A 24776-nucleotide genomic window follows, 5' to 3' on the forward strand; every position below is an offset into this window, starting at 1 on the left:
CATCAGACAGGCTACCCTTAACTTTCTCCCCAGTAAGCCCCATACGTGTACTTCCTCGTAGAATCCCATTTTAGCAAGAATCCTAAGTCAGTTTATCACGAATTCCTTACTCTTGATATCTGATCAAACTCCTCATCCCCACTCTCTATCCCAGGTGATATCCCATCACCTGGGCCTGCCTTCAGTAAAAAAGCCTATTATCTTGGTTCAGCCAGAATCCCCCCAGACTTGATGTCTCCTTTTCTTCATTTTCTATCCACCAGTATCCCACTCCCCCAATCCTAGGCCATAAATCCCCACTTATTCTGGTTGTATTCAGAACTGATCTCAGTTCTACACTGGAGTCTCCCTTCCCCGGTTGCAATAGTTTATTGAATAAAATCTACTTTCACCGCTTTAACTTCCGTCTAGCTCTGGTTTACCGTAGACAACAGTCACGCCCCCATCCCTGTGTCTTGGGTCCACTTAACCCTGCCCTTCGCACAACTTGAGTAGACAGTCCTGACCCCCACTCCCCTCCCTGGGCCTGGAGGACATTTAGTCTCAACCTCTGCACACTTTGGGGCAGGCCCGTCCCTCTTTTCCTCCCAGGACCTCTGGCTGATTTCAGTCCCGTCTCCAGAACATTTCCCACCCTCCCAACCCGCCCCTTTTTCCTCTCCATTAGACGTGGACGCACCTTTAGCACCGCCCTCTTCCCAGAACTTGGCAAGACTTTAGCCCCGCCCCTCCGCACTTCCGGCCCGCCTCGCCTCCCCCTACGTTGGGTGTGAGCAGAAGCTCGCCCCGCCCCTCAGCACTTCCGGCCCTGCCCCTCCCAAGCTTCCCTTTATCCACTTCCGGCCGGTCCCATGCGTTAGCAGCCCTCGTGGCAGGGTGTGGATCCCTCCCGGCCTGCGTCGTCGCCCACCCAGGTGCTGTGGCCCAGCGGCCTGACTTGCCCCTCCCAAGGCCTCCTCCTGCCCAGCGGGACCGCCGAGGGCGCTCTCCCCTGCCTGGGCTTCGCCTGCCGCCCCGAGTTGGCCGGCCAAGATGGCCGCTGCCCGCTAGGTGGGGCGCACTGCGCCGCGGGGGTGCCTGGGAGCTGTAGTCCAGGCCGGCGCGCTGACGCACTTCGCCGCGGGCCGACGGGCGCCATTGTGCGCTGCGCGCGGGGTGAGTGCGGCGGGAAACTTGCGCCCGTCGGGGGCTCAGTTCTAGGGCCGCTCCGCGGGGAGCGCCGAGCCGCGGCCCCTACCATACCAATCGTAGCAGCCCAGAGCCAGCCTCGCCTGCCGTCCTTCCGCCGTGTGGCCTTTAGGGGCAGTGGGAGTCGGGGACTCGGGGCCCAGAGGACGCGGGGCGGGGCCACCCCCTCCCGGCGCTTGCGGGCAGACGGGGGCGGGGGGCGATTCCCTCTCGGTGAGGAAGGTGGGAAACCGTCCCTTTGCGTGTTCAAGAGCAGGTGGAGACATTCCTTTAGGGCGTCTTCCGAGGTGGGGAATGGACTTGTCATTTCCTGTTGATTGGGCCGAGAGGGGCGGGGGGCCTTGGCGTAGCGCTCATGCCCCTCCCACCTCCCAAATTCGACCTTCTCAGGACTCTGCCCACTCCCACGAGACACGTTGAGGAAGAGGAAGGTATGGCCACCGGGCTTCCGACGGCCTGGTTCCGTGTGAGTAGAGGCTTCTTTATGAGTTTCTGAGTCTACCCCTGGATTTGGGAGCGGGGGTGGCGGGCTGATGGTGGGACACCACCTTCCCTGAGATGCCCCCGGGCCCCGTAGCATCTCGGGAAGGGGAAGGGGAGGGGGAGTGGATGGGAAGAAGAGACCCTAGTGAGTGGAGTGATAACAAGTTACTTTCCAAGGGAGTGGTTAGAATAGAGGTCCAAGTATGGGGGATACTAATTTACCGTTTAAACTGGGGGTGGGATGGGGGTATGCATTGTCAGGTCTAAGCAGGGATCAGGCTTATATTTAAACAGTACTTTGGCATTAGAGCTTAGTCCCTGAGAGAAGAGAGCTGAGGATGAATCCTTGACAGGTTAAGGAAGTAGAAGCAGTATGGGAAGTGGGTGGGGGCTGAAGGCTGGGGTTTGATCATTCAGCTCACACAATCTCCTAGCAGGAGGTATACACACTGATACAAATGTTGGAATCCCCAGGTCGACAAAAAATGGAGAGGTTTTCAGAGAATGAAAAGCCACCTCCAGCCTCATGGGTTGTCTTCCTTGCTGTGACCTGATAGGGTCAAGCTTGGGTTTGCTGTTTCAGACAAATGCAGGAACTCATGAGAGACACACCTGGAATGCTCAGGCCACCGTGCTGATTGTGCCTGCATGTGCCCAGTCACCCCCCTTCCTGTCAGCATGGGTGACAACAGGCCCTGGCTGAGCACGCACCTGTGGGTTTTAGGAACCAGTGATCTTTGAAGATGTGACCCTGGGTTTTACTCCGGATGAGTGGGGAATGCTGGACCTCGAACAGAAGTCCCTGTACAGGGAGGTGTTGCTGGAGAACTACAGGAACCTTGTCTCAGTGGGTAAGGATGGCCTGTGTGTCAATAAAGATCTGCGCTTTGCAGCACGAATGTGGTGCCTCTGAAGTGTGTGTCTGCTTCGGCTCAGCCTGCAGGGATCCGAGTTCAAATGTCAAGGCCCTGGAGCCTGAGGGAGAGGGCTTTACTTTGTACCCATTGGAAAAGGGCAATTTCACATATAACTTCTGAAGCTTTACTTAGTCCATCCGTCAGAGGCATTGAATTACCAGGGAGGTGGGTCTATCAGGAATGTTTCCAGATGCCGCAGTGGATGTTTACTGTGTTTGTAACAAGAATTTCAGGACGGGGTGTCTGTGTCTGACAGCTCAGGAGTATCATCAGAGACCCTCATCCTTTCCATCTCTCCATGGTTAGCGTGAAGTTTTCCATTCTTAGGTTAGTATATGCATGGCCGTGATGCCAAGCATCATGTCCATGTTCAAGGCAGAAAGAAGGAGAGACGGCAACCCTGGCTAGTTCTCTTTCTACAGCTGTCATACAAAGAAAAATAAAAATGCCTTAGGCCCCCAGCTGACAAACTTCCCTTTGTGTCTTGCTGGCCAAAACCAGGTCCCAGTGCCTCCTTTACTGGCAAAGGAGTCCAGAAAAGCAAGCAGCTGGCAAATGGGATGGGTAGGGTTATTAACACTGCCCTAGACCAGAAGTCATGCCCTAGCAGGGGAGAACACAGGGACAGAATTGCTACAGCAGGAAAGTATTTTCTCCCAAACACAGACCCCCGCCCCAAGCACTGTCTCTTTTCCCTTGGGCAGAACATCAGCTTTCCAAGCCAGATGTGGTATCTCAGTTAGAGGAGGAGGAAGAGCTCTGGTCGGTGGAGAGAGGAATTCCTCGAGACACCTTTTCAGGTGAGAACCAGGCACATGGGAGTCCTGGCACGGGAGTCCTGGTTAGTGAGGAACTAGTGTCTTAGAAAAGGAGGTGGATGGGGAAAACCCCCAGTGGGGTGTTGTGATGAGTAGCTGCAGACATGCTGAATCAAGCCCTGCATTTTCCTCTGGCTTCAGAATCAGGGTGTACTGCTTGGTTGAACATGAACATGAACCTGTTGCCGGTGCCATGTTGGCAACAGGGGCTCCCTCACCCTGCTTCACTCATTGTCTAACTGCCCTTCCATCCTGTCATCTCCAGTAACTGGTGTGTGTCTCTGGCTAGATTTTTTAGATACATTTACATTTATGGATATATGTTTGTTTTGGGAGGTGTTTCCATACTCAGTGCAGACAGGTCTGCATCATTCATTTTAACAAATGCAAATGTAGTCCACATTTGATTTTTTTACTTTGTTTGTTTTTTGCGGTACGCGGGCCTCTTACTGTTGTGGCCTCTCCCATTGCGGAGTACAGGCTCCGGACGCGCAGGCTCAGTGGCCATGGCTCACGGGCCCAGCTGCTCCGCGGCATGTGGGATCTTCCCGGACCAGGGCATGAACCCGTGGCCCCTGCATCAGCAGGCGGACTCTCAACCACTGCGCCACCAGGGAAGCCCTGATTTTTTCACTCTTGATGGACATTCAAGTTGTTGCAAAAAACTTCCTCGCATACTTTTTTTTGCACTCAAGTTGGTTTTTTGTAGGTAAGGATTTCTAGAAATGGAACTTAGAATCAACCAAGATGTAAGTGAAAAAATCTGGTAGCAACAAACTGCTAAGATCTTTTAAAATACATATAGCTGCTCAAGAACATGAGAGCTTTTCCTTTTCATAAGATACCAGCGATTTAGAGTCCTCTTTTAAGATTTTCAGATCTGATGGGAAAAGATATGTTCAGTTTAGTTCATATTTCCCTCATGAAGTTGCACGTATTTTCATAAGTTTACAGATCATTTGTATTTTTGCTTTTGTTAGTTTATGTATTTTCCCTTTTCCTATTTGGTTTGTCTTTTGTGTGTGTGTGGTCAGGAGGACTCTATATACTATATGTTATGGATGTTAATACTGCAAATACCAGTCCAACATTTACCTTTTTTTTTTAAAGGGCTTCAAATGCTTGGCCTTTTTATTTATTTATGGCTGTGTTGGGTCTTCATTTCTGTGCGAGGACTTTCTCTAGTTGTGGCAAGCGGGGGCCACTCTTCATCGCAGTGCGCGGGCCTCTCACTATCGCAGCCTCTCTTGTTGTGGAGCACAGGCTCCAGATGCGCAGGCTCAGTCGCCGTGGCTCACGGGCCTAGTTGCCCCGCGGCATGTGGGATCTTCCCGGACCAGGGCTCGAACCCGTGTCCCCTGCACTAGCAGGCAGATTCTCAACCACTGCGCCACCAGGGAAGCCCCAACATTTATCTTTTACCTTTATTTAGTCTCCATAAAGAAGTTTTATGATTTCAGATATTTTTTCTTTCAAATCTGTCTTTACTCCTATTCTAGGTTTCATGTCATACATAGGCAAGTTGTACCAATACTTTTGTCAATTCTGGTATTTTTGTGGGGGGGTAGCTGTTTCCTATAACTGGGTTTCCTTGTGTATATGATGTGGGGCACAAGTTTTTTCAACACCGTTTTCTGACTTGGTTCTTCTCATTATTGGAAACGCCGTCTTTATCACAGACTTAATTCCCATAGTCATCACCATGTGCAGGCCTTCTTGGCCCCTTATGCTCCCATGGTCTCTGTCAGTGTCTGAGTAAACACCATATTGCTGTACTTATTGTAACTTTACAACAAACTTGGATAAATGGTAGTTCCTCTCATTATTTAAAAAAAACAACACATCTGTTTTCAACCAAATGAACTCACCATCAGCTTGTCAGGATTCATTGAGAAAATCTTGTTAGAAGGTGTCTTACATTTGATTGGATTCAGACATTCCTTGATGCAGAACTGGTCTCAGTTGAGTTTTGGCACAGGTGTACAGAGAGATGTGCTTACCTCACTGTGCTAGTCAGGCCTTCCAAGTGCTGCTGGGAGTTCACTGTAGTTGCTGTTAATCTGCTCAGGTTAATCATCCCTTGCAGTCTTCCTTAGTTGTTGCAGATGAACCTGTCATGCTGCTAAATTCTCTTATTATTTGTAACAGTTTTGTTAGAGTCTCACTAATTTTCTCAGTACAAAGTCATCTTACTGGCAAGTATAAAGGAGGAGGCAGTTGTATTATTTTACTTCATTTGCACGATCATGTAATTGCATTCATCATATCTGGTACTTCCAAAACACTGGGCTGAGAGTGTGATGATTTGAGTATCCGGTCTTAGACTTAAAAGGGCAAGTCTCTAGGTTTTGACAAGCATGTTGCTGGATTCTGTGATTCAAATCAGTTTTTATCTGGATAAAGAAATAGTCACCTCACCCTTTCTAATAAATGAAAATTAGTAATAGCCCCAATTTCCCCCCTCCAAAGCGACCATGGGGATTTTCTCATTTGACAATTAACAGTGACATAATCATAGAAGTGCCCTTGTTGTAATGTGTTGCTGGTGTCTGTTAACTTATTTTTTTAGGGTTTTTGCATCAATATTCATAAATTAGGTTGGGGATGTAGGTGGTTTTCTTCTTTTTGTTTGTTATTTTTGGACACTTCTGTATCAGAGTGTACTGGCTTTATAAGGAGAACTTTGGGTGTTCTGCCCGCCTTTGTTCTCTGCTCTCATGCAAGTGGCTTCGGAGCAACCTGGCAGTCTTCAGCTGTGAAGCCTGCACCTGGCCCCATCTTTGGTGATGACCTTCTGTTTGCCACAACATAGACTAGAGTCTTCACTGACTCTTTGTCCCCCTTTCCTGGACTCCTTTGTTAGCCTGATGGCTCAACATTAATATTTTTTCTTTTCCATATTCACGTCATTCCTTTCATTCTCTACAGTGAAAACCTCCCTTCTAACCATGAGCACAGGTCACTAAACCAAACCTTACCTGGAAGGTCCCCAGCAACACAAGCACTTTGTATTCACCCAACATGGTTTCTTTCCCCCCGGTTGATCCAGCCTCCTAAGGTCTCTTCCCATCTTTGTGGCTCTGGCTTAGGTCTGTGTCTCATCCTCTCTGGAACTTAAGTCCCATGTGGGCAAACCTCCCAGGCATGCAATTTTGGATGGTCTAGTAGTTTCCTAAATCTAGCTGCTGTCGGGGGGCATTGGGCGCCTATGGTTCTGCACGTCTCAGGGGAGCTGGCTTGACAGGTGACAGGAGATTCAGGGGTGGTGCTCCAGAACGAGAGACCTTGTGCAGGGAGGCTTACCAGAACAATTGCAGGCTAGGCCTGAGGTGATAGGTGCTTAACACGTTTCTGCTGTGTCACAAAGAGTCCTTTATGTGATTTTTTTTCTTCCACTGCTTCCCCTTTACTTCACAAATATTTGTGGAAGGCCTCTTGTGTCCTATGCAGTATAAAAACAAAAACAAAAAACTGTACACTTAGGTAGTAAGCCAAAGACCTAACATAATCCCTGCCATTGTAGACTCCTTAGTCTAATAGATGACAGCCTTCTACAAACACGCTACATAGATATAACTGTGTAAACACAAACAGTGGTAAGTACTGAGAAGAAAACATGGTGTAAAGTAGGGAGCAATGGGGAATTACTCTAGAAGAGTTGGTCAGGTGACAATGCAGGGGTGAGATTTAAGCCGATTCCTGAAGAAAAGAAAGTCAGCAGACGAAGACTGGTGGGGAAGAGCTTCCAGATACAAACACCACTTGGGGTTACTGTGAGAATGGAGCAGGCATGGCACATTCTGGGAATGGAAAGTCACCCACTGGGCTGGGAGGAGGTAACCGAGGTGTACTGACGTGCAAGTTAAGTTTGGCAGAGCACACAGCGCTTCCACTGTGAAGGGGGTTTGATTTTCATTGAGTACGTGTGTGGTGTGCTTTTCACAGCTCACTCTGTGAAGATGGAAGGGCACAGACGGAAGCAGGCAGCAGGCTGTGGTAGCATCTAGGGAAGAGGTGGCAATACCTGGCCTGACAGCATAGCAGCAGGGTTGGGGAGGAGCTGGCTCCTCCCCATTCGTAGGTGGATTCAGTGGGGCTAGCTGAGTAATTGACCCAAGAGAGCAAAGGAAAGGAAGGTGCCAAGAACTGCTCATAGGTGAAAGCTTCAAGGGATTTCCTGTGACTATTCTTTGTAACATATGTATTTACTATATATATATTTTTTTAACGTATCAGTATTTCATTTTAAAAATACAATAACAGCGATATTACGACCCTGGAATTTTTGGCATTAGTCATTGACATGGTTAAGTCTGATAAAGGCAGAGACTTTTGAAGGGTGGAAATAGAGGTTTTCTTTGGTTTTTATTTTTATGTTGAAATAATTTTAGGTAAACAGTTAGTGACTAGTACAAAGAACTACCTAATAGCTTTCACCTAGATCCAAATGTTTTTAGAACTCTCCCATGTCTTGACTGGTTCTGTTAATGAAGTATGAATGAGAGGGGACTTAGAAACACCCAGGTAGAGGTTTGTAAAGCCAGCTGAATGTATCTGCCTGGACCTCCTCTTGAGGCAGTACATAAAACATGGGAATCATAGGTGTTTGGAATGGCCTGCTTTACTATTAAGAGAACTTCTCATCTCCTGCAGTGGTCTCTTTCTCCCAGCACTAATGTAGCTGTGCCTCTCCTCAGTGCAGAGAACTGGAACTGAATGAAAGCTAGGCCTCTCTGATGCAGCTCATTTTGCATGTCTTCAGCTCTCCATGACAGTAAAAATGGCAGCATAGGCATTGGTTGAAGTAGAAGGGAGACTAGATAAATGCTGAAGACAGGTATTCATCTTCAAGAAGGCACTAATTTGAAGAGATGCTATGAAGATAAGGAATGTGGAGAAATACTTGATGGCACTCAAATCTTCCACCTTCTCACTCAGTGTTCTTCAAGAAAGTATTACTATATGTGTGGTTTGGGTGGAAAGCTTGAGACATAATCTAGATTTAAACATTAGGAAAGCAATAAAGACACTATTTTGAAGGTCATGATTGTAGGAAAGCCTGAAGGATATTTAACTTTTTTTGACTGGTTAAGAATTTAAGCAGGAGAAGAGCCCTGCAAATATGAACGTGGCAACTCTCAAATTAGTGCAAACATCAATAGAAAAAAATAGCTTGTACAAGAAGATTTTTTTGTTGGGAGGAAGAGAAGGAAATTCTTCTCCAGATTTCATCCTTTGTGTAGCCTGAGAGGACTCACATGGGCTATATAAAACCAACATGTGCGGGATGTAGGAAATCAATTGTTTTATACAAAGGATAATTCTTTCAAGAACAAGACTAGTGTGAGAAAGCCTATTCTCAGCTCAGCCTTTAAGAGAAAGCTCACACAAGAGACCCTGAATGGAGGAAATCCTTTTCATCGTGAGTTTTCAACATGAGAACTCAAACATGGAAGAAATCTCAGGAATATAATCATAGCAGGAAAGGCTTCTGGCCTGATATAGTCTGATTTGAGAGAATTCATACTGGACAAAAAGTTCCAGTTCTGTTCAATTTGGAAAAATTCTTATACCAAATAATTATATCTGAGAACTGTGAAATCATGGGAACATGATTGCTATGGAAAGGTTTCATGAATAGCTCTCTTTTTCAGCATCATAGAAGTCATACTGGAGAGTGTCTGAGAAAATAATTAGTCTTAGGAAGGTTTCAGGAGTCACAGAACCCACTGGCAAGAAGCCCTTCAGTAGGAGTCCTCATTGTGTTCAGATCAGAGGACTCATATGAGAGTAGACTCTCAATGCAATATGCACAGGCAAATCATTAATCTTAGCTCTCACCTTATTTGACAGAACAACAGAAAAACTTACACTGAAAAGAACCACACTTAATAATATAAATGAAATGTCTCATTGTTTTTATGTCAGATAGGTCATAAGGAAGGCGAACTCTGCAAAACTTTGATCACGTAAGGATAGCCATCCCTTGGTATCCATGGGGGATTGTTTCAGACTCCTATGGATACCAAAATCCGTAGATGCTCAAGTCCCTTATATAAAATGGTGTAGTACAGTGCTCGCTTTGGCAGCACATATACTAAAATTGGAACGATACAGAGAAGATTAGCATGGCCCCTGCATAAGGATGACATACAATTCATGAAGCGTTCCATATTTAAAAAGAAAATAAAGTGGCGTAGTATAGTCAGACATGAAGGGTCAACTGTACAAATATATAGTAAAACATTCTGTTTTTCCAATTTGGGTTCTATTATCTATCTGATGTGAACATCTAGAACAGATGTTAAGTAGCATGGGTGAGAGCATGCATCCTTATTTCAGTTCCCCTTGTAAGTCCCCAGTTCTAGGACAATGACTGACTTTCTAGCTCAGGAAACTGTTGAGAGAATAAATGGTTGGAAAATTTTCAAGAGACAAGAGGGAATCTTCAAAGAGGAGACTCTGAAGACTAGGCCAGGCTCTGAGACAAGAGAGTAGGTAAGGGATGATAAAGGGAAATCTTAAGATACTGCTACAAAGAACTTTGAGAGGGTCACATCCTTGGGGACGGTGCAAAAGTCTACAATCTTGAGTGACCATCAAACATGTTTTGGCAGGAATCCAGCCTATCAGGGTGTGGTCACATACTGTGCAGTCTTTATTCAAGAATACTTTATGTTCTCTGTTATCATCCATCTATGTGTTCTCTAGGACCATGTAATCTTAATCCTTTTATCTGGGGACCACTCTCTCTGGTGTCCAGATACAATCCCTGGAGTAATTTCAAAGCCTGAAGTGCTTTAACTGTTAATTGAATAAGAAGGAAAGTAAATGAACTAAGCATTTGACTCAAACCTTTTTTTGGCGAAAAAATACTTCCAAAAGTCCTGAGGGAAAATAAGATAAAAGCAGGAATAAATGAGTCAGAAAAGAAGAAGAAAAAAAGCCCATTTTCTGGATAGACAGAATAAATAAAAGGCAAACTAAAAACCTATACAGGGAAAAGAAACTCTATTCAGATATTCAGCAATACATGTAGTTCTCATTATAGTACTTTACCCAACTGTTATAAAGAATAAGCCAGCTCTATGTACTGATATGAAACAATCTCCAAGAAATATGTATTTCTTAAAATATATATCTTTAACATACATATCTTCACATATATAGATGTACATGGGTTTTTTTTCCTTAAAACTATACACACACCAAGTATGAATGTGTCAATTGGTTATCATTGGGAGAATATAGAAACTGATAGAATGTAACTGTCTCCCAAGAAGGAAACTGGGTGGGAGGGTGACTTTCCATTTTTAGAGGTGCTGCCGGTAACTATGCTTATAAAATGGAAACGACTGTCTTCTTCCTGCTATGTCACCAGTTCCTGCCACAACGTAGGTGCTCAGTAATTATTTGTGGAGTACAGGAATGAACCAACAATAAGATGGAAAGATTTCTGGAAAAGTGTAAAGTTGGCAAAATTGGTCCCAGGAGAAATGTAAAAACCAACTTTTTCTTAGAACAAAGTGGCCAGTTAGTTGTGTTTCTATATTGACCTGGGCAGTGAATATTTTCCAGCTTCCTGTTAAAAGATAGTTTCCATGGAACATGAGCTACTCAATGACAACACAGGGTGCTATGTTAACAGGTTCTTCTGCAATGTATACATAGCATCGTTCTCACCAAAGCACAAAATGAGAAAAATATTGAAAAGGAGGAAATATTTGTAGCTTGTAACAATTAACACCTTTTTTAAAAAAAGCTAATCCTCTGAAATAGTTATAAGAGTTGAGCAGTTGCAACAGATTGCAAAATACAGAAGCGAATAGCTCTGGCTTATACCAGGAATAACCAATTTAACACAGATAGAGGATAGATTTTGTGAGTGATACTTTTTTGAAATGGAACCTAAGAATAAACTGTTAATGAGCAGGCTCTATTTGGAGAAAGTTATGTTAGAGTGCCATGGAAGACTTAAGTAAGTACTGTAAAAGCACTAACTTCTTTTGAGAGCTTACAAAGGCTAGAAGTGTGTGAAGTCCCTTTCTTAAGTCCTATAAGTCCTCCACAGAAGTGCTGCTGTGGGAGCATGAATGCAAGTCCCTGACCTGGCTGGTCTGGGAAGAAGCAGGTGGGGTGCAAACCAAGTGTCCTCTTACCCCATGGCCTGCTTAGGCTCCTAAGTAAAAGATGGGAACTTTGTAGCAACAGCCATCCTCCCATGGTAACTTCAGATGGGACACTCAACAGTGCCAGTGAGATTTCCTGAAATTTGAAATATGGGTAAATCCAGACATAAGGCTAAAAGGCCCAAATGTCTTGGTGAACCGTTCACCAAGGCACTTAGTAGCTGTGTTGTGTCAACAAATACTGCTTGAGCACCTGCCAAAATGCCAAGTACTGTTATAGGGGTGGGTCACCACGATGAACAGGGTGGAAAGGCCCCCTGTCTCACTGGGCTTACATTCATTCTAGAGTAGCCACTAGCACTTGTGGCTGATTAAATGTAAACCGACTAAAATGAACTTACCAGTCAGTTCCTTAGTTGCACTGGCCATCTTTCAAATGTTCACTGGTCACCTGCAGCTAATGGCTACTGTGTTGGACAGTGCAGATCTAGAACATTTCCTTCACCAAAGAAAGTTCCACTGGGCAGTGCTGTTCTAGAGAAGGTGGAGAGAGAAATTAGTGAGTCAGATACTTTAAGGTGGCAATCAGTGCTATGAAGAAAAATGAAACAATAGGGTATCTATCAAGGAGTGGGGAAGCATGGGTAGGCAATACTAGTTTAGAACTGGGCAGGAAGATAGCTCTGAGACGATGACATCAGAGCTGAGAGCTGGATGGGGAAGGAGATCAAGGTGGAGATGCTAGGAGAGACTATCAGGCAAGTGCAATGACTTCTGGATAAGACACATTTGGGCACGTTTGAGGAAAAGTAAGATAGTTGCTGTGTGAAGCCCTCTTTGGTGTAAAGGGCATAAAAGAAGAGGGTTTGGATCCCAGCTGCTCCCTTCCCCAGTGTGTGGCCTTGGGCAGGTTCCTATCCTCTCCCAGCTTGGATTTCTTTTGTGTAAAGGTTGGACGCTATTGCTTAGTGGGGCTGTGGTGGTGTAAAAGCCCAGGTCCTGGGGGGCTTTCATGAAATGGTAGCTACTGTTACTGATTCAAAGACTTTGACTGATGTAAAGATCGTCATAAGTAGCTTTGGCAGATCCTCCTCTGGATCTGGCCTAGGGGTTTCCAATGCACGAGACCCAGTTAGCAGCCTTAGCGGTGCAGTGGGGGAGACACGTTTAGAAGGCGATATAGCAGGGTGCCCAGCAGAGCTGAAGAGAGTGATGGGGAAAGGAGAAAGGGTGAGAGCTGGGGGCATCCTGGACAAGGAGGAAGAAGGACAGGGGAGTATGCAACAGGGATGAGGGGAGCTGACCCTGCCCCCGCCCCCCAACAAGCTGGTAAAAGATCATTGTAATTAGTTACTATTATATTTGTGGACTGGTAGCCCTAGTGTACCTGGTTAATCAGTCCGCGTTCCCTAGGAAAGTGGGCACGTGGGCACTATGAAGGAGACAGCTTACCTGGAAAGGAGCAGCAGAGAGAACATGAGAGTAGAAAACGGTAATTAGAAGAAGAAAACAGCAGCTCCCATCAGCCTTTACTATTGTTCATGCAGTACTGGCTTTGGGTCCCTAAGCACTTAGGACTTAGGGGAAACTGAGGCCCAGAAGAATTAAGCCCCTTGCCCAAAGGCTCAGTGAATTTGTGTAATAGCCCCCTAGCTAGATAGGGGAGTTGCAGGGGAGGGGACTAAATTCCCCCCAGGGTTATTCAGCTGGTGGGTTGAAAGCCAGTACTTGGAGCTGCAGCTGATAGGGATAATTTTATGCAGCCCCAGGCAGGTAGGTGGGAAAGTGGGTGAGTCAGCCAGCCCTGCCTCAGTGAGGTGGGGATCCAGTTTAGCCTTGTTAGCTGGTAAACACAGCTGTCAAGTGGGGCGAATACTTTTCTGGAACGGACAGCCGTAAGGATTACCTTAGAGGTTTTGGGGAGTGGTCCAAGAGATGAGACGGTTAGAGGACTGAGGTGCCTAGGATGACATTTACCCATGGGTTTAGAGGCTTGTGGCCATCTCACATACTGCAGAGCACCCTGTAGGTGCTTTATGACAACTGCAGAACCAGTGTCCGCCTGAAGGGCTGCTACAGCAGGGGGAAGGCAGATACACTGGAATCTCAGCGCCAAAAACATCGGCAGAGTTCCTGACATCCAAGCCCAGACAGGCTCTACAGTTTAAAACTGTAAACATTTTCAGTGAGCATTCAATGCAAGATTCTAAGAAAACACCCTGGTGCTCCCGAGGATAAGAGGAACTAAATATATGATCAAGATTAAAGGAGAAGGGGTGGGGACGGAGGGGATGAAGTAGAATAAAAAGGACCCAACGTGGTTTTTTTAAAGGAGAAAGCATTAAATAAAAATTCCTCTGATTAACCAAGGAGTACAAAACGGAAATGTCAGAATTTAAAAAGCTATGAAGCAATACGGAAAATTAAGTTTGTTCTTAAATGTCATGCGTGATTATTGCTCAAAATGGTGCCTGTGGCCCAACACGGAGCCGCTAGGGAGCCCCACGCCCACCCCTTGTGGGGGCTGCTTCTCAGGCCAGTGTTGCTGAGATTCCGGTATAAACTCCTATCTCCCAAGTTATCCTCAGAGAGAAATTCCAACCAAGCCTTAAGAGCTGTTAAGAGCTGTAAGTGAAAGAAAAGTGAACTACGCTTTCAAATCAAGAATGACCGGGGGGTGGGGATTACCCGCCGGAAATCCCAAGGAACAGGAAGGGAACTAAATGCTCAAGATAACGCAGGTATGAATTGGGCGGGCAAGCCTCCCGACGAAACTGACTCAAAACCTTATTTGGGAGGAAGTGGGGGGAAGAGGTTAGAAGTGAGAGATCAAATGCCTGCCATGATTTTTATCAAGGAAAAAGTCACTTTAAACGTAGGAAAGAAGTGACTGGCAGCGGCCGATAAGCCGCAGTATGGCCCAGGACCTGTTTTTCAACCCTGGAGCGCCCAAGGCCAGTCTGGGGTGGCGGGGCGGCCCCACCCGGCACTGGGCGACTCCTGACCCCGAGCTGACTCACTCGGATAGCGCGCCAGCAACGGGCGACGCCCGTGAGGTCCGTGGAGGCCGCCGCCGACCCGAAGTGTGTAGTCAGGAATTTCCGAGAAGGGAAGACAAAGCCGTAAGGAGACAGGGGAAGAATGTGGGGGCGGGGGAGGAAAGTGGGTGGGGAACCTGGGTGGTCGTTGCTCTCGGGGAAAGCGGCCGCGCTCCCCTCACCCCGCGTCACCCAACGGGGAAGACCTGCAGCTCGGATAGGTGTGTGTGGAGGCTGCGTCGGCGTCGCCCCAGGACGCGTCCACCGTCGCCGGGGAGGCCGGGAGAGAACGCGAGTGGAGGCCAGAGGCGACAGCCCCACCACTAGCCGAGTAGCCACCATCCTGCCAAGGGCCTCAGGCTAACCCAAACCCTCAACATGGCGGGGCCGGAAGTCCGCGGCGTGGAGGCTCCCGGGAATTGTAGTGAGGAGAGTGCCTGACGCACTTCCGTCCAGGCCGGAAGTCGCGGCCCCGCGCTCCTGGAGCTCTGAGAGGAGCGAGTGAGGCTTCAGGGTCGGGGTGGGTGGGGCATGGGCTTTTTCCCGCTTCACCCTTTGGAGGAGGGGCCGGGCGCGCTCCGCGGACTCAGCTAAAGCCAGCTCCCCAGCAGCCCACGCTGTCTGATAAGTGCGCCCGGTGGACGATGTGGCAGGTGCTTGGGGGGCCGCAGACGGCGAGGAAAAGCACAGAGGCAGCGTATGCAGGGAGCCGCTGCTCCTAATCGCTTCCTGAGTCTTTTTTTTTTTTTTTTCTAACGCAATTGTAATTACTCCCACAGTAGTGTGAGCAAAGTTGCTCCTGTGCTCCAGGGATAGAAAGCCAAATTCTGACAGCAGGAGTTTGCAGCAAACTAAGAGTTTATTGCGTGGAGACAAGTCTCAGATCCACTCCAACTTGGTCTTTGAGTTAGGAGTGTTTTAAAGGAAGAACTGAGAGTCTAGGGTTAATCATCGTTTTGTGACATTACTTAATCGTGGTTTCAGAAGTCATCATGTCTCTGGTTTAGGATTCTCTGGCTAGGTGGTCCATGGTTCCAGGATCTGTTAGCTCATATTACCGTGAAGAGATAACTTGAATTTGTACTTTAATGATGTTGTCAATCACAGCAGTATTGGTCATCTGACACTGGTTGATTGATGTTCAGTTAGCACAGGATTGAGATCAGCAGGGACAAGAAAGGGGATAAAGTTTTGGATAACAGAGGTTAATCATAAACTCGGCAGGGGAATTGGTTTTAGGGGGACTCATTCAATAGTAATTTCCTGTTCTGCTTTTTACTTCATGTGACAGGAACATTTCTATGTTGTCATAATCCCCCTAAAACCAGTGTATTAATTTTTTTAATGCTTACATGGGAATCTTTCACAATTTTCTTGACCTGTGTTTTAACACTACCTGTGTCTTCCAGTTTTATTTCATCATTTACCACATTGCTAGGAAGTGAGTGTTGTGGAAATAAAGACCACTCAGAGGAGGACATGCAGAGGCTACTTCCTCAGAGCCCACCCTAGCAAGGTGGTCAGCCACCGTCCCTTATGTTTGGTAGAGACTAAGGCAGGCTGGGAGAGGGAAGATTCATAGTGGAAAAAAGGAGAAGGTTCTGATTGGAGATTATTGGCTTGGGGTCAAAAAGAAAACTCTATAAAACAGAAATCAAACCAAAAATAAATCATAGTCTGTGTTATTTACTTTTTTAATTTATTTTTTTAAACCTCTAAGTCATTTAGAATTAGCATTTCTTCTTGGAATTATAGAGAGCTTCCCTTAGCATTTCAGGACCATCCTGGAGTTCTGTTCAGCAAATGCTCTGTGGACTCTATGACAAGACCCAGCGTCCCTGCCTTTCCCAGACATCCTTGTTCTTGGCCCCCATGGAGGTGGGATCAGGTTCTATTCCCCTCATGGCTGCAGGCATATACAGCATAACAATTCTTGTTATCTCTTGGTCTTTTTTTTTCCTTCTATGTTAAGATATAATTTATATACCATAAAGTTCACCCTTTGAAAGTATACAATTTACTGGTTTTTACTATGTTCACAAGGCTGTGCAACCATAAGTATGATCTAACTTCAAAACAGTTTCTGCATCCCAAAGAAGAAACCCTGTATCCCTTAGCCATCACCCCAAAGCCCTTCAGTTCCCCCATCTGGAAACCACTCATCTGCTTTCTGTCTCTATATATTTGCCTATATTGGGCATTTCATATAAATGGAATTATACAGTATGGGGCCTTTTGTGTCTGGCTTCTTTCACTTAGCATAATGTAGTCAAGGTTCATCCATGCTGTATAACTAGACCATATTTTGTTTGTCCATTTATCATTTGATGGACATTTGAGTTGTTTTCCCTTTTTGGCAATTATGAATAATGCTGCTGTGAACATTCTTGTACAAGTTTTTGTGTTGACACATGGTTTCAATTCTCTTTGATTGAAACTCCTGGATCATGATATAACTCTGTGTTTAACTTTTTGAGGAGCTGCCAGACTGTTTTGCAAAGTAGTGTAGCAGTCTGTATTCCTACTAACAGCGCACAAGGGTTCCAATTTTTCCACATCCTCACTAACAGTTGTTGCCACCCATCTTTGATAATAGCCATCCTAGAGAGTGTGAAATTGTATTTCACAGTGGTTTTGACTTGCATTTTCCTGGTGGTTAACCATGTTGCTCGCCTTTTCATGCATTTTTTGGCCATGTGTCTTGCTCTGCTTTTGACTTACAGAGTGTCCTGAGGCTCAGTTGGACCCTCAGTTCCATCCTTTTCCTGCTGGGAATCCCCTGATGAAGATCGAGGTTGTTGAAATCCTCACACTGAACGAGGAGGTGGCTCTTCCCCGGAATGCCCAGATCCGCGCCCTCTATGCTGAAGATGAGGGCCTGAGCCCAGACATCCTCAGGGAGCCCACTCAACATCTGGATAAGCATCCAACTGACCCTGAGACCGCTCGCCAGAGGTTCCGGGGATTCCGCTTTGAGGAGGTGGCAGGGCCCCGAGAAGCCCTGGCCCGGCTGCGTGAGCTGTGCCGCCAGTGGCTGCGGCCCGAGGTTCACTCCAGGGAGCAGATGTTGGAGTTGCTGGTGCTGGAGCAGTTCCTGGGCGCGCTGCCCGGGAAGCTCCGGATGTGGGTGGAGTCGCAGCACCCAGTGGACTGCCAGGAGGCAGTAGTCCTGGTGGAGGATGTGACCTGGATCTCTGAGGAGGAAGGTGAGTGCAGTGGAAGACTGGGGAGACAGCAGTTCCTGTGAAGGCATCTTGGAGGGTGGGGGCGAAGGAACCCCAGGCTTCCTGGGAGGGGTAGGGGAAGGCTGGTGCCCACTCCATCTACACCAAGGGCATCTGCTTCCCCCCCCGCCCAACCCCAGTTCATGAATCAGAGCTTTAGATACTTGCTTGCTGACGCACCTGTCACTACCCCTGGGCCAAGGCTCTGAGAATGGCTTCCTCTCTGGACCCTTTTGTGGAAATGGAAGGTCTCAGGCCCCACGTCAGAGCTGCTGAAACCCTTGGGTGAGGCCTGGCACTGCGTTCTTTAATGAGCCCTCCACACATTTCTGATGGAAGCCAGCAGATAATGTGCTTCATTTTCATCCCTCTGGGATCCCTGCTATATCAATATCAGTCACACAGGTGTTGTATTTCTGGTACGCCTTCTCTTTTTTTTTTTTTTTAATATTTATTTATTTATTTTACTATTTGGTTACACTGGGGCTTAGTTGCGGCAGGTTGTCTCCTTAATTGCGGCTCGCAGGCTCCTTAGTTGTGGCAGGCCGGCTCCTTAGTGACAGCATGCGAACTCTTAGCCGTGGCATGAATGTGGGATCTAGTTCCCTGACCCGGGATCGAACCCGGGCCCCCTGCATTGGGAGTGCAGAGTCTTAAACCACTGCGCCACCAGAGAAGTCCCCTGGTGTGCCTTCTAACATCATACACTCAGTGGAGGCTGTGGATAAAATGGTGACTGAGATAGACAGGACTCATGGACTTCCGAGCTCAACAAGCCTCCAATCTAGCAAGAAAGATGGGAGTCTGACAAATGAACATGTGTTTGATGGTGTGGGGTAGAGAGGGTAACGGTGGTGGTGGGCCAGGGGGACGGCACAGGTTCGGGACGTATTTGGGAGCCAGCCTCCATGAGGCTTGATGTCCTTCAAGCTGAGTTCCGTGGAGCGCAGACCCTGCTCTCTGTGTCTGTGATGGGTACCTGGAAGATGTTTCTTGAGTGAATGCGTGATTGACTGATTGATTTTGATGCTTGAGGAGGAGGGGGGAATCTGAGGCTGGATGGTGGGATTCAGAGAAGAGGGCTTCCTGGAGAAGCAGGTGCGGGGAAGGAGAGGGGCAGGTGGCAGTGGGAGTGGTCTCTTCCACAGGCACCGAGTCTGGGGTGCTGTTGTCTGCAGGGTGAGGGCCCCAAAGTTATCCACATTGGAACCCCTGGAACCTCACATGGCAAAAGTCATTTCGCATGTGTGATTAAGTTAAGGATCTTGAGGTGGACGGATTATCCTGGATTACTTGGATGGGCCCAATGTCATGAGGGTCCTTATGAGAGGCAGGCAGGAGGGTCAGAGTCAGAATAGGAGATGTGAAAACTGAGGCAGGGGTGATACAACGAAAGTGTCACGAGCAATGTATTTTACATAGCCTCTAAAAACTGGAAGGAGCAAGGAGTATGTTCTCCCTGAAGCCTCCGGAAGGAACGCAGCCCTGTGAACACTTTGATTTTAGCCCTTCGAGGCTGTGTCAGGCTTCTGATCTCCGTAATTGTAAGACAGCAAATTTGTGTTATTTTGAGCCACTGGCATGGCAGCTTGTTACAGCAGCACCAGGAAACTAATATAGGTGCCAGGGAGGCAGTTGTTGAGCTCATTGAGATGAAAGGCAGTGAGTCCGTTTCACACCTTGGGGGTGAATGAAACCAATTAGTGTTACAGGGGACAACAAAAGAGGCCTTCCAGGGAACCCTATGAGTCCTGCGTTTGTGGTCAGCATGTCCATTGAACCTCTTGGGCATGACTGCCACAAGCCTTACACAGAGTGGCCCAAGGGAGAAGGACAATATATTGAAAAAGTGCAAGGGTGATCCAGCTACAGGCATGGCTAGACCCAGCAGCTCCACTCATCTTCAGGACTCGTCCTCTCTGCTATATCATACTTCTGCTGGCCTCTGATGGCTTCACTCAAAGGCACTGTTTCCATGTAGGGGCTCCCAGGATGGAATTTCTCTTTCCTAAATGTTCCAACAGATGCCCCTTTGGTTCTGATTGGCTGGCTGGGGGGCCCATGTTCATCCCTGATCCAGTCATTTTGGCCAGGAGGAAGCAACGGCCTGCTGGGCCAGCCTGGGTCACATCGTGTGTCCTCCTTGATAGTGGGGTGGCGTCATCATTATAGAAGCCCAAGGACCATGTGAGGACACATAAAGAAAGTCAGACATCGAAGAGCCATGGTCAAGAGGGGCCATAAAGCCAGGCAGAGCTGTTTTCTGAGGTGGAAGAAACTTGGTAAAATTTGCATCAAGATGGGTTTGGGGGAATGAGTCTGGTCCTGGGGCCAGGGGAAGTTCCCCACTCCGTGGTGTAGCAGGAAGGAAGGATGAAGGGGTGGAGGGCGTGGAGGCCGGAAATGGGGTCTTTGTCTCTGAGGAGAAGGTGTGAGGCCAGCTGCTGAGGTGAGCGTGGAGGTGAGGCAGCTACTTCAGGGGAGGGACTGGGTCCGGAACAGTCCTTGGAGGGGGAGTGGATGGGACCCGCAGTGGGGACAGTGGTGCCCTGTGGTCACACACATGGGGATTTGGACACAGGCTTTGAGAGAAGAATGAGGGGCACGATAAGTTATGGGTCCCAGAGATAGACGTGGGCTGTCCTTGCCCCACCTAACCCTGCGCTGCCGTCTCTTCCCAGCACTGCCCACCCAGGGCCCCACCAGCTCTCTCCAGACCACAGCTCAGCAGGAGGAGGACATGGCCACCAGGCTGGTGAAGGCACTGCCTGAGGTGAGTGGGGAGTGTCACCCTTTCCTTCTCTGGTCCCAGCATCCCCTGCAGGCCTCCCACAGGCAGGCCTTTCAGAGTGCTGAGTGTGAAGGGCAGGCCTGCCCTCCTGCGACTGTGGTGTCATTGGAGACCACGACAGGGCACAGTGACCAGGAGCCGGGAAATCTGGAGGGAAGAGGGGGGAGGGGCCAAGCGTTCACAGCCTCGGGCCCAGGCGTCCAGATCAAGGCTGGATCCCAGTTAGAACAAAAGAGGCTTCATCCTTCAGAAACGCAGAGCTGGGTGTTTATAACTGAAACAAAGCCTGGGATTTGCTTCAAAATCATCAGAGCTGGGGTGTAGACGAAATAGGACTGGCCCTGTCTTGCTGACTGTTGAGGCTTAGAGAGCAGCCAGTGATGGTGTCTGTGTGATCTTGGTCGGGGCTTACATCTGGCTTGAGCATAGGAGTGAATTTATCAGCTCTCGTGTAATGAGTGGTCTGGTGCAGGCTTCAGGCACAACTGTATTCAGGGGCTCCAGCCTCTTCCTTCTCAAGCAGCCTCTGCCCCTTTTGGGCAAAATGCCTCCCAGATCCAGACAGAGGGCGGTGGGAAGCCTCTTCCTCCCGGAGTGCTGGTCAGCTCCTCGGAAAGGACTCATCACGGTGCAGCCCAGGCAGCCACCCCAGCCCCAGGCAACCCCTGTCCCCATGGGGAGGGGCTGTTCCAGAATGGGGTATGCCCAGGGAGGTGCAAGGCTGGCCCGAGGGGTGGTCTCCGGTGGGAAGTCATGGGGAAAGGGTAGAGGCGGTTTGTTTGTGGCACTCTGTAGTTCCTTGTGAAGTAGGGCTCTTCCTCCAGCCTGGGCCCCAGACTCTGGTTTTGTGAGAGCAGACCCATTGGACTTTTTACAGGCCCCAGTCAGTGTTTCCAGGCAAAGCTCCAAAGCTGGGGCATCCCAGCACAGTGAGCTCTGTCGGAATGTCCCCGCCAGCCTCTCTTCTGTCCCCAGCAAGGACTCCCTGACCCTTCTGCTGAAATACAAGGTGTGTGACATTGCAGGAACCAGTGACCTTCCTGGACGTGGCTGTGGACTTCAGCAGGGAGGAGTGGGGGCTGCTGGACCTGACACAGAGGACTGAGTACCACGACGTGATGCTGGAGACCTTTGGACACCTGGTCTCTGTGGGTAAGGCCCTCCACGCTTCCGGGACTGGGATGCCATGGGGGCTCTGAGTCAGGGCTTACACCCTCTCTGGGCCCTGGACATGCCCTCGAGTCCCCTGCACCGTCCAGGGCCTCTAGCTGACACTGTACATTGGGAGGGGTGGGGCTCGTAAGAACAGAAGCAGCCTCAGGTCCAGTGAAGGACCGATTTGCTGTCCACCCTGAGGGTGAATGAGAACAGGGACTCAGAGCTGGGAGATGCCCGCAAGCCCTTGCCCAAGCTCGGTGTGCCGCTCTTTGCTGCTTCACTGCTTTCAGTCTCCCTCCCCAGGGTGCATGACTGTACTTGGAAAACACAGCTTCTGGACATTTAATTATGTCGTACTGTCGACCCGTTTTAGCACTTTCTGTTTACAGTGTCTGTACCTTTGTGTTTCTTTCAGGGTGGGAGACTACTCTGGAAAGCAAACAGTTAACTCCAAACCCCAACGCACCCGAGGAAGAGCCAGCCTGCCACCTGAAAGTGGAGGAATTCTCGAGGGATGACACCCAGCCCTCTACCTCAGGAGACATCTTGCAGGCTGGGGCCCCGGAGGTCTTGGACACAGCGCTGAAACCAGTAGTGCTCACTCAGGAAAAAACCCTCCCTCAGAAGCCACCCGGTGAAAGCCCCAAACCCCAGGCAAGCACAGGTCCCGACACAAGCCGCATCTCCCTTCAGAAGGCCATTCCTAGAAAACGCTTGCGCAAGCGTGACCCCAGGGTCAAAAAGACGACACACAACCCCTGTGTAAAACTTCATCAGAAGAGTTGCAGCAGGGGAAAGGACCAGGAGAGCGGGAGCTGTGGGAGAACCTTACCCCGGGGCACTCAGCAGATCACGTTTACGCGAATTCACAAAGGGAGCCAGGTGTGCCGATGCAGCGAATGCGGGAAAACCTTCCGGAACCCCAGGTACTTCTCCGTGCATAAAAAGATCCACACGGGAGAGAAGCCCTACGTGTGTCCGGACTGCGGGAAGGCGTTCGTGCAGAGCTCCTCCCTCACGCAGCATCAGAGGGTTCACACTGGGGAGAGACCCTTTGAGTGTCACGAGTGTGGAAGGACTTTCAACGACCGCTCGGCCATCTCCCAGCACCTGCGGACTCACACCGGGGCCAAACCCTACCCATGTCAGGACTGCGGCAAAGCCTTCCGCCAGAGCTCCCATCTCATCAGGCATCAGAGGACTCACACTGGCGAGCGCCCCTACACCTGTAACAAGTGCGGAAAGGCCTTCACCCAGAGCTCGCACCTGATAGGGCATCAGAAAACGCACAGCGGGGTGAAATGCAAGAAGAAACAGCCTACCTCGTAGCCCTCAAGCCAGGTGAAGAGACATCGCCTTTGCAGCCTGATCCTGCAGTGTCACATGAGCGAGCCTGGTTGAGATTCCGGACTGAATGTGGAAAGCCTTGAGTGATGAAGTTCTCAAGACCAAAGGATGACCAGGGAGACCGCCCTGCACCTAAGTCAGTAAGAAAAGCAGTGGGGAGTATCGCTAATGAATACATCAGTTGGAAAAACATTTAATTTTTCGCTCAGTTGATTTGCCATTTTAATTTGTTTGTTCGTTGGTTATTAAAAGTGATATTAGTGAAAACTGAAAATGCTTATAATCTGTTTAAAAAGCCAGGTACCAAAAAATCTGTGCACTGATATTATATTTGTGGTAAAGTATTTATGCATATGGACAAGGATTGAAAGAGAACCTAGATAAATAAACTATATATTTCTGTGGTAGGATATCTGTGTGTTTTTTCCCACCTATTTGATTAAATGTTTTTTCACTAATGACTTGATTGAAAGAAGCAATGTTAAAGCAAAAGGAGTGGGCCCTGGGTAGACCTGGGAAGTTGTGCTGGGGTAGATAAGGGGAGTGGGGGCCGAGGCAGGTGAAGGAAATGCTCTGGGAGCATGATCAGCGGGTGGCAGGGCAGGTGGTTGCACGAACCTCCTTCAGATGAATGGACATCTGTCAGGATTATATGAGGAGCCTGGATGATGAGCTGGAGGATGATCAACCAAGGGAATGGTGGATGATGTCACCAGGAGGGCCAGCAATGCCCTCGTCTCATGGCAGGAACCTCTGTACTCACCACTCTCACTGAAAGAAACCTGAAGGTAATAAATACTGAGTTAGGAAAGATATAAGGCTATATGGATAACTTAATATCATAAGCTGACTTCTTCAGAAGGTCAGAGAAACTCATCTCTGAGGTGAATGGAAGAGTTTCCACTTTCCTTAGCGTAGGATTAAATGATGTAGGATTTGAATATATATGCGACTTCCCTGGTGGTCCAGTGGTTAAGACTCCACACTCCCAGTGCAGGGGGCCTGGGTTCGATCCTTGGTCAGGGAACGAGATCCCACATGCATGCTGCAACTAAGAGTTCGCATGCCACAACTAAAAGATCCCCCCATGCCACAACGAAGATCCTGCGTGCTGCAACTAAGACCTGGCACAGCCAAATAAATAAATAAACTGGTGGTTCCTAATCTTTCCCCAACCGCACGTAATTCACATTTGTACCACCCAGCATTACAGTCATAAATTTGTGGTCAGGGCTCAGGATGTGTCTGAATATCCTGGGTGGAGGGTTGTGAGTGGCAGAATGATGGCCCCCAAAGATGTTCACTGCTAATCCCTGGAACCTGTGAATATGGTATCTCACGTGGCCAAAGTGACTTTGCAGATGTGATTACATTAGGATTTTGAAACAGGGAGATAATCCTGGATCATCCTAGCGGACCCAGTGTCATCACAAGGGTTGTTACAGGAGGGAGACAGGAGGATCTGAGTAAGAAAAGAAGATATGGTGACAGAAGCAGAGATTTGAGTGATGCAGGACCATAAACAAAGGAATGTGAGGGGCCTCTAGAAGCTGGAAAAGGCAGAGAAATGGATTCAATTCCCTAGCGCCTTCAGAAGAAATGCAGTACTGGCAACACCTTGATTTTAGCCCAGTGATAGACTTCTGATCTCCAGAGGGTAAAATAATAAATCTGTATTGTTCA

General features: G+C 48.3%; 1 protein-coding gene across 1 annotated transcript; it reads left to right on the top strand.

Moving 5' to 3' along the window:
- Nucleotides 1-1543: 1543 nt before the first annotated feature.
- ZNF274 (zinc finger protein 274) lies at nt 1544-23460 on the top strand (the record flags this gene model as incomplete). Its single annotated transcript, XM_082863075.1, has 7 exons — nt 1544-1654; nt 2396-2522; nt 3293-3388; nt 17297-17779; nt 20479-20570; nt 21614-21740; nt 22162-23460. 7 exons carry the CDS (start codon nt 1544-1546, stop codon nt 23073-23075), a joined length of 1950 nt encoding a protein of 649 aa, XP_082719201.1. The 3' UTR covers nt 23076-23460.
- Between the last annotated feature and the right edge of the window lie 1316 nt (nt 23461-24776).

Source organism: Leucopleurus acutus (assembly GCF_964270905.1).
Source record: "Leucopleurus acutus genome assembly, chromosome: 20".
Taxonomy (NCBI): domain Eukaryota; kingdom Metazoa; phylum Chordata; class Mammalia; order Artiodactyla; family Delphinidae; genus Leucopleurus; species Leucopleurus acutus.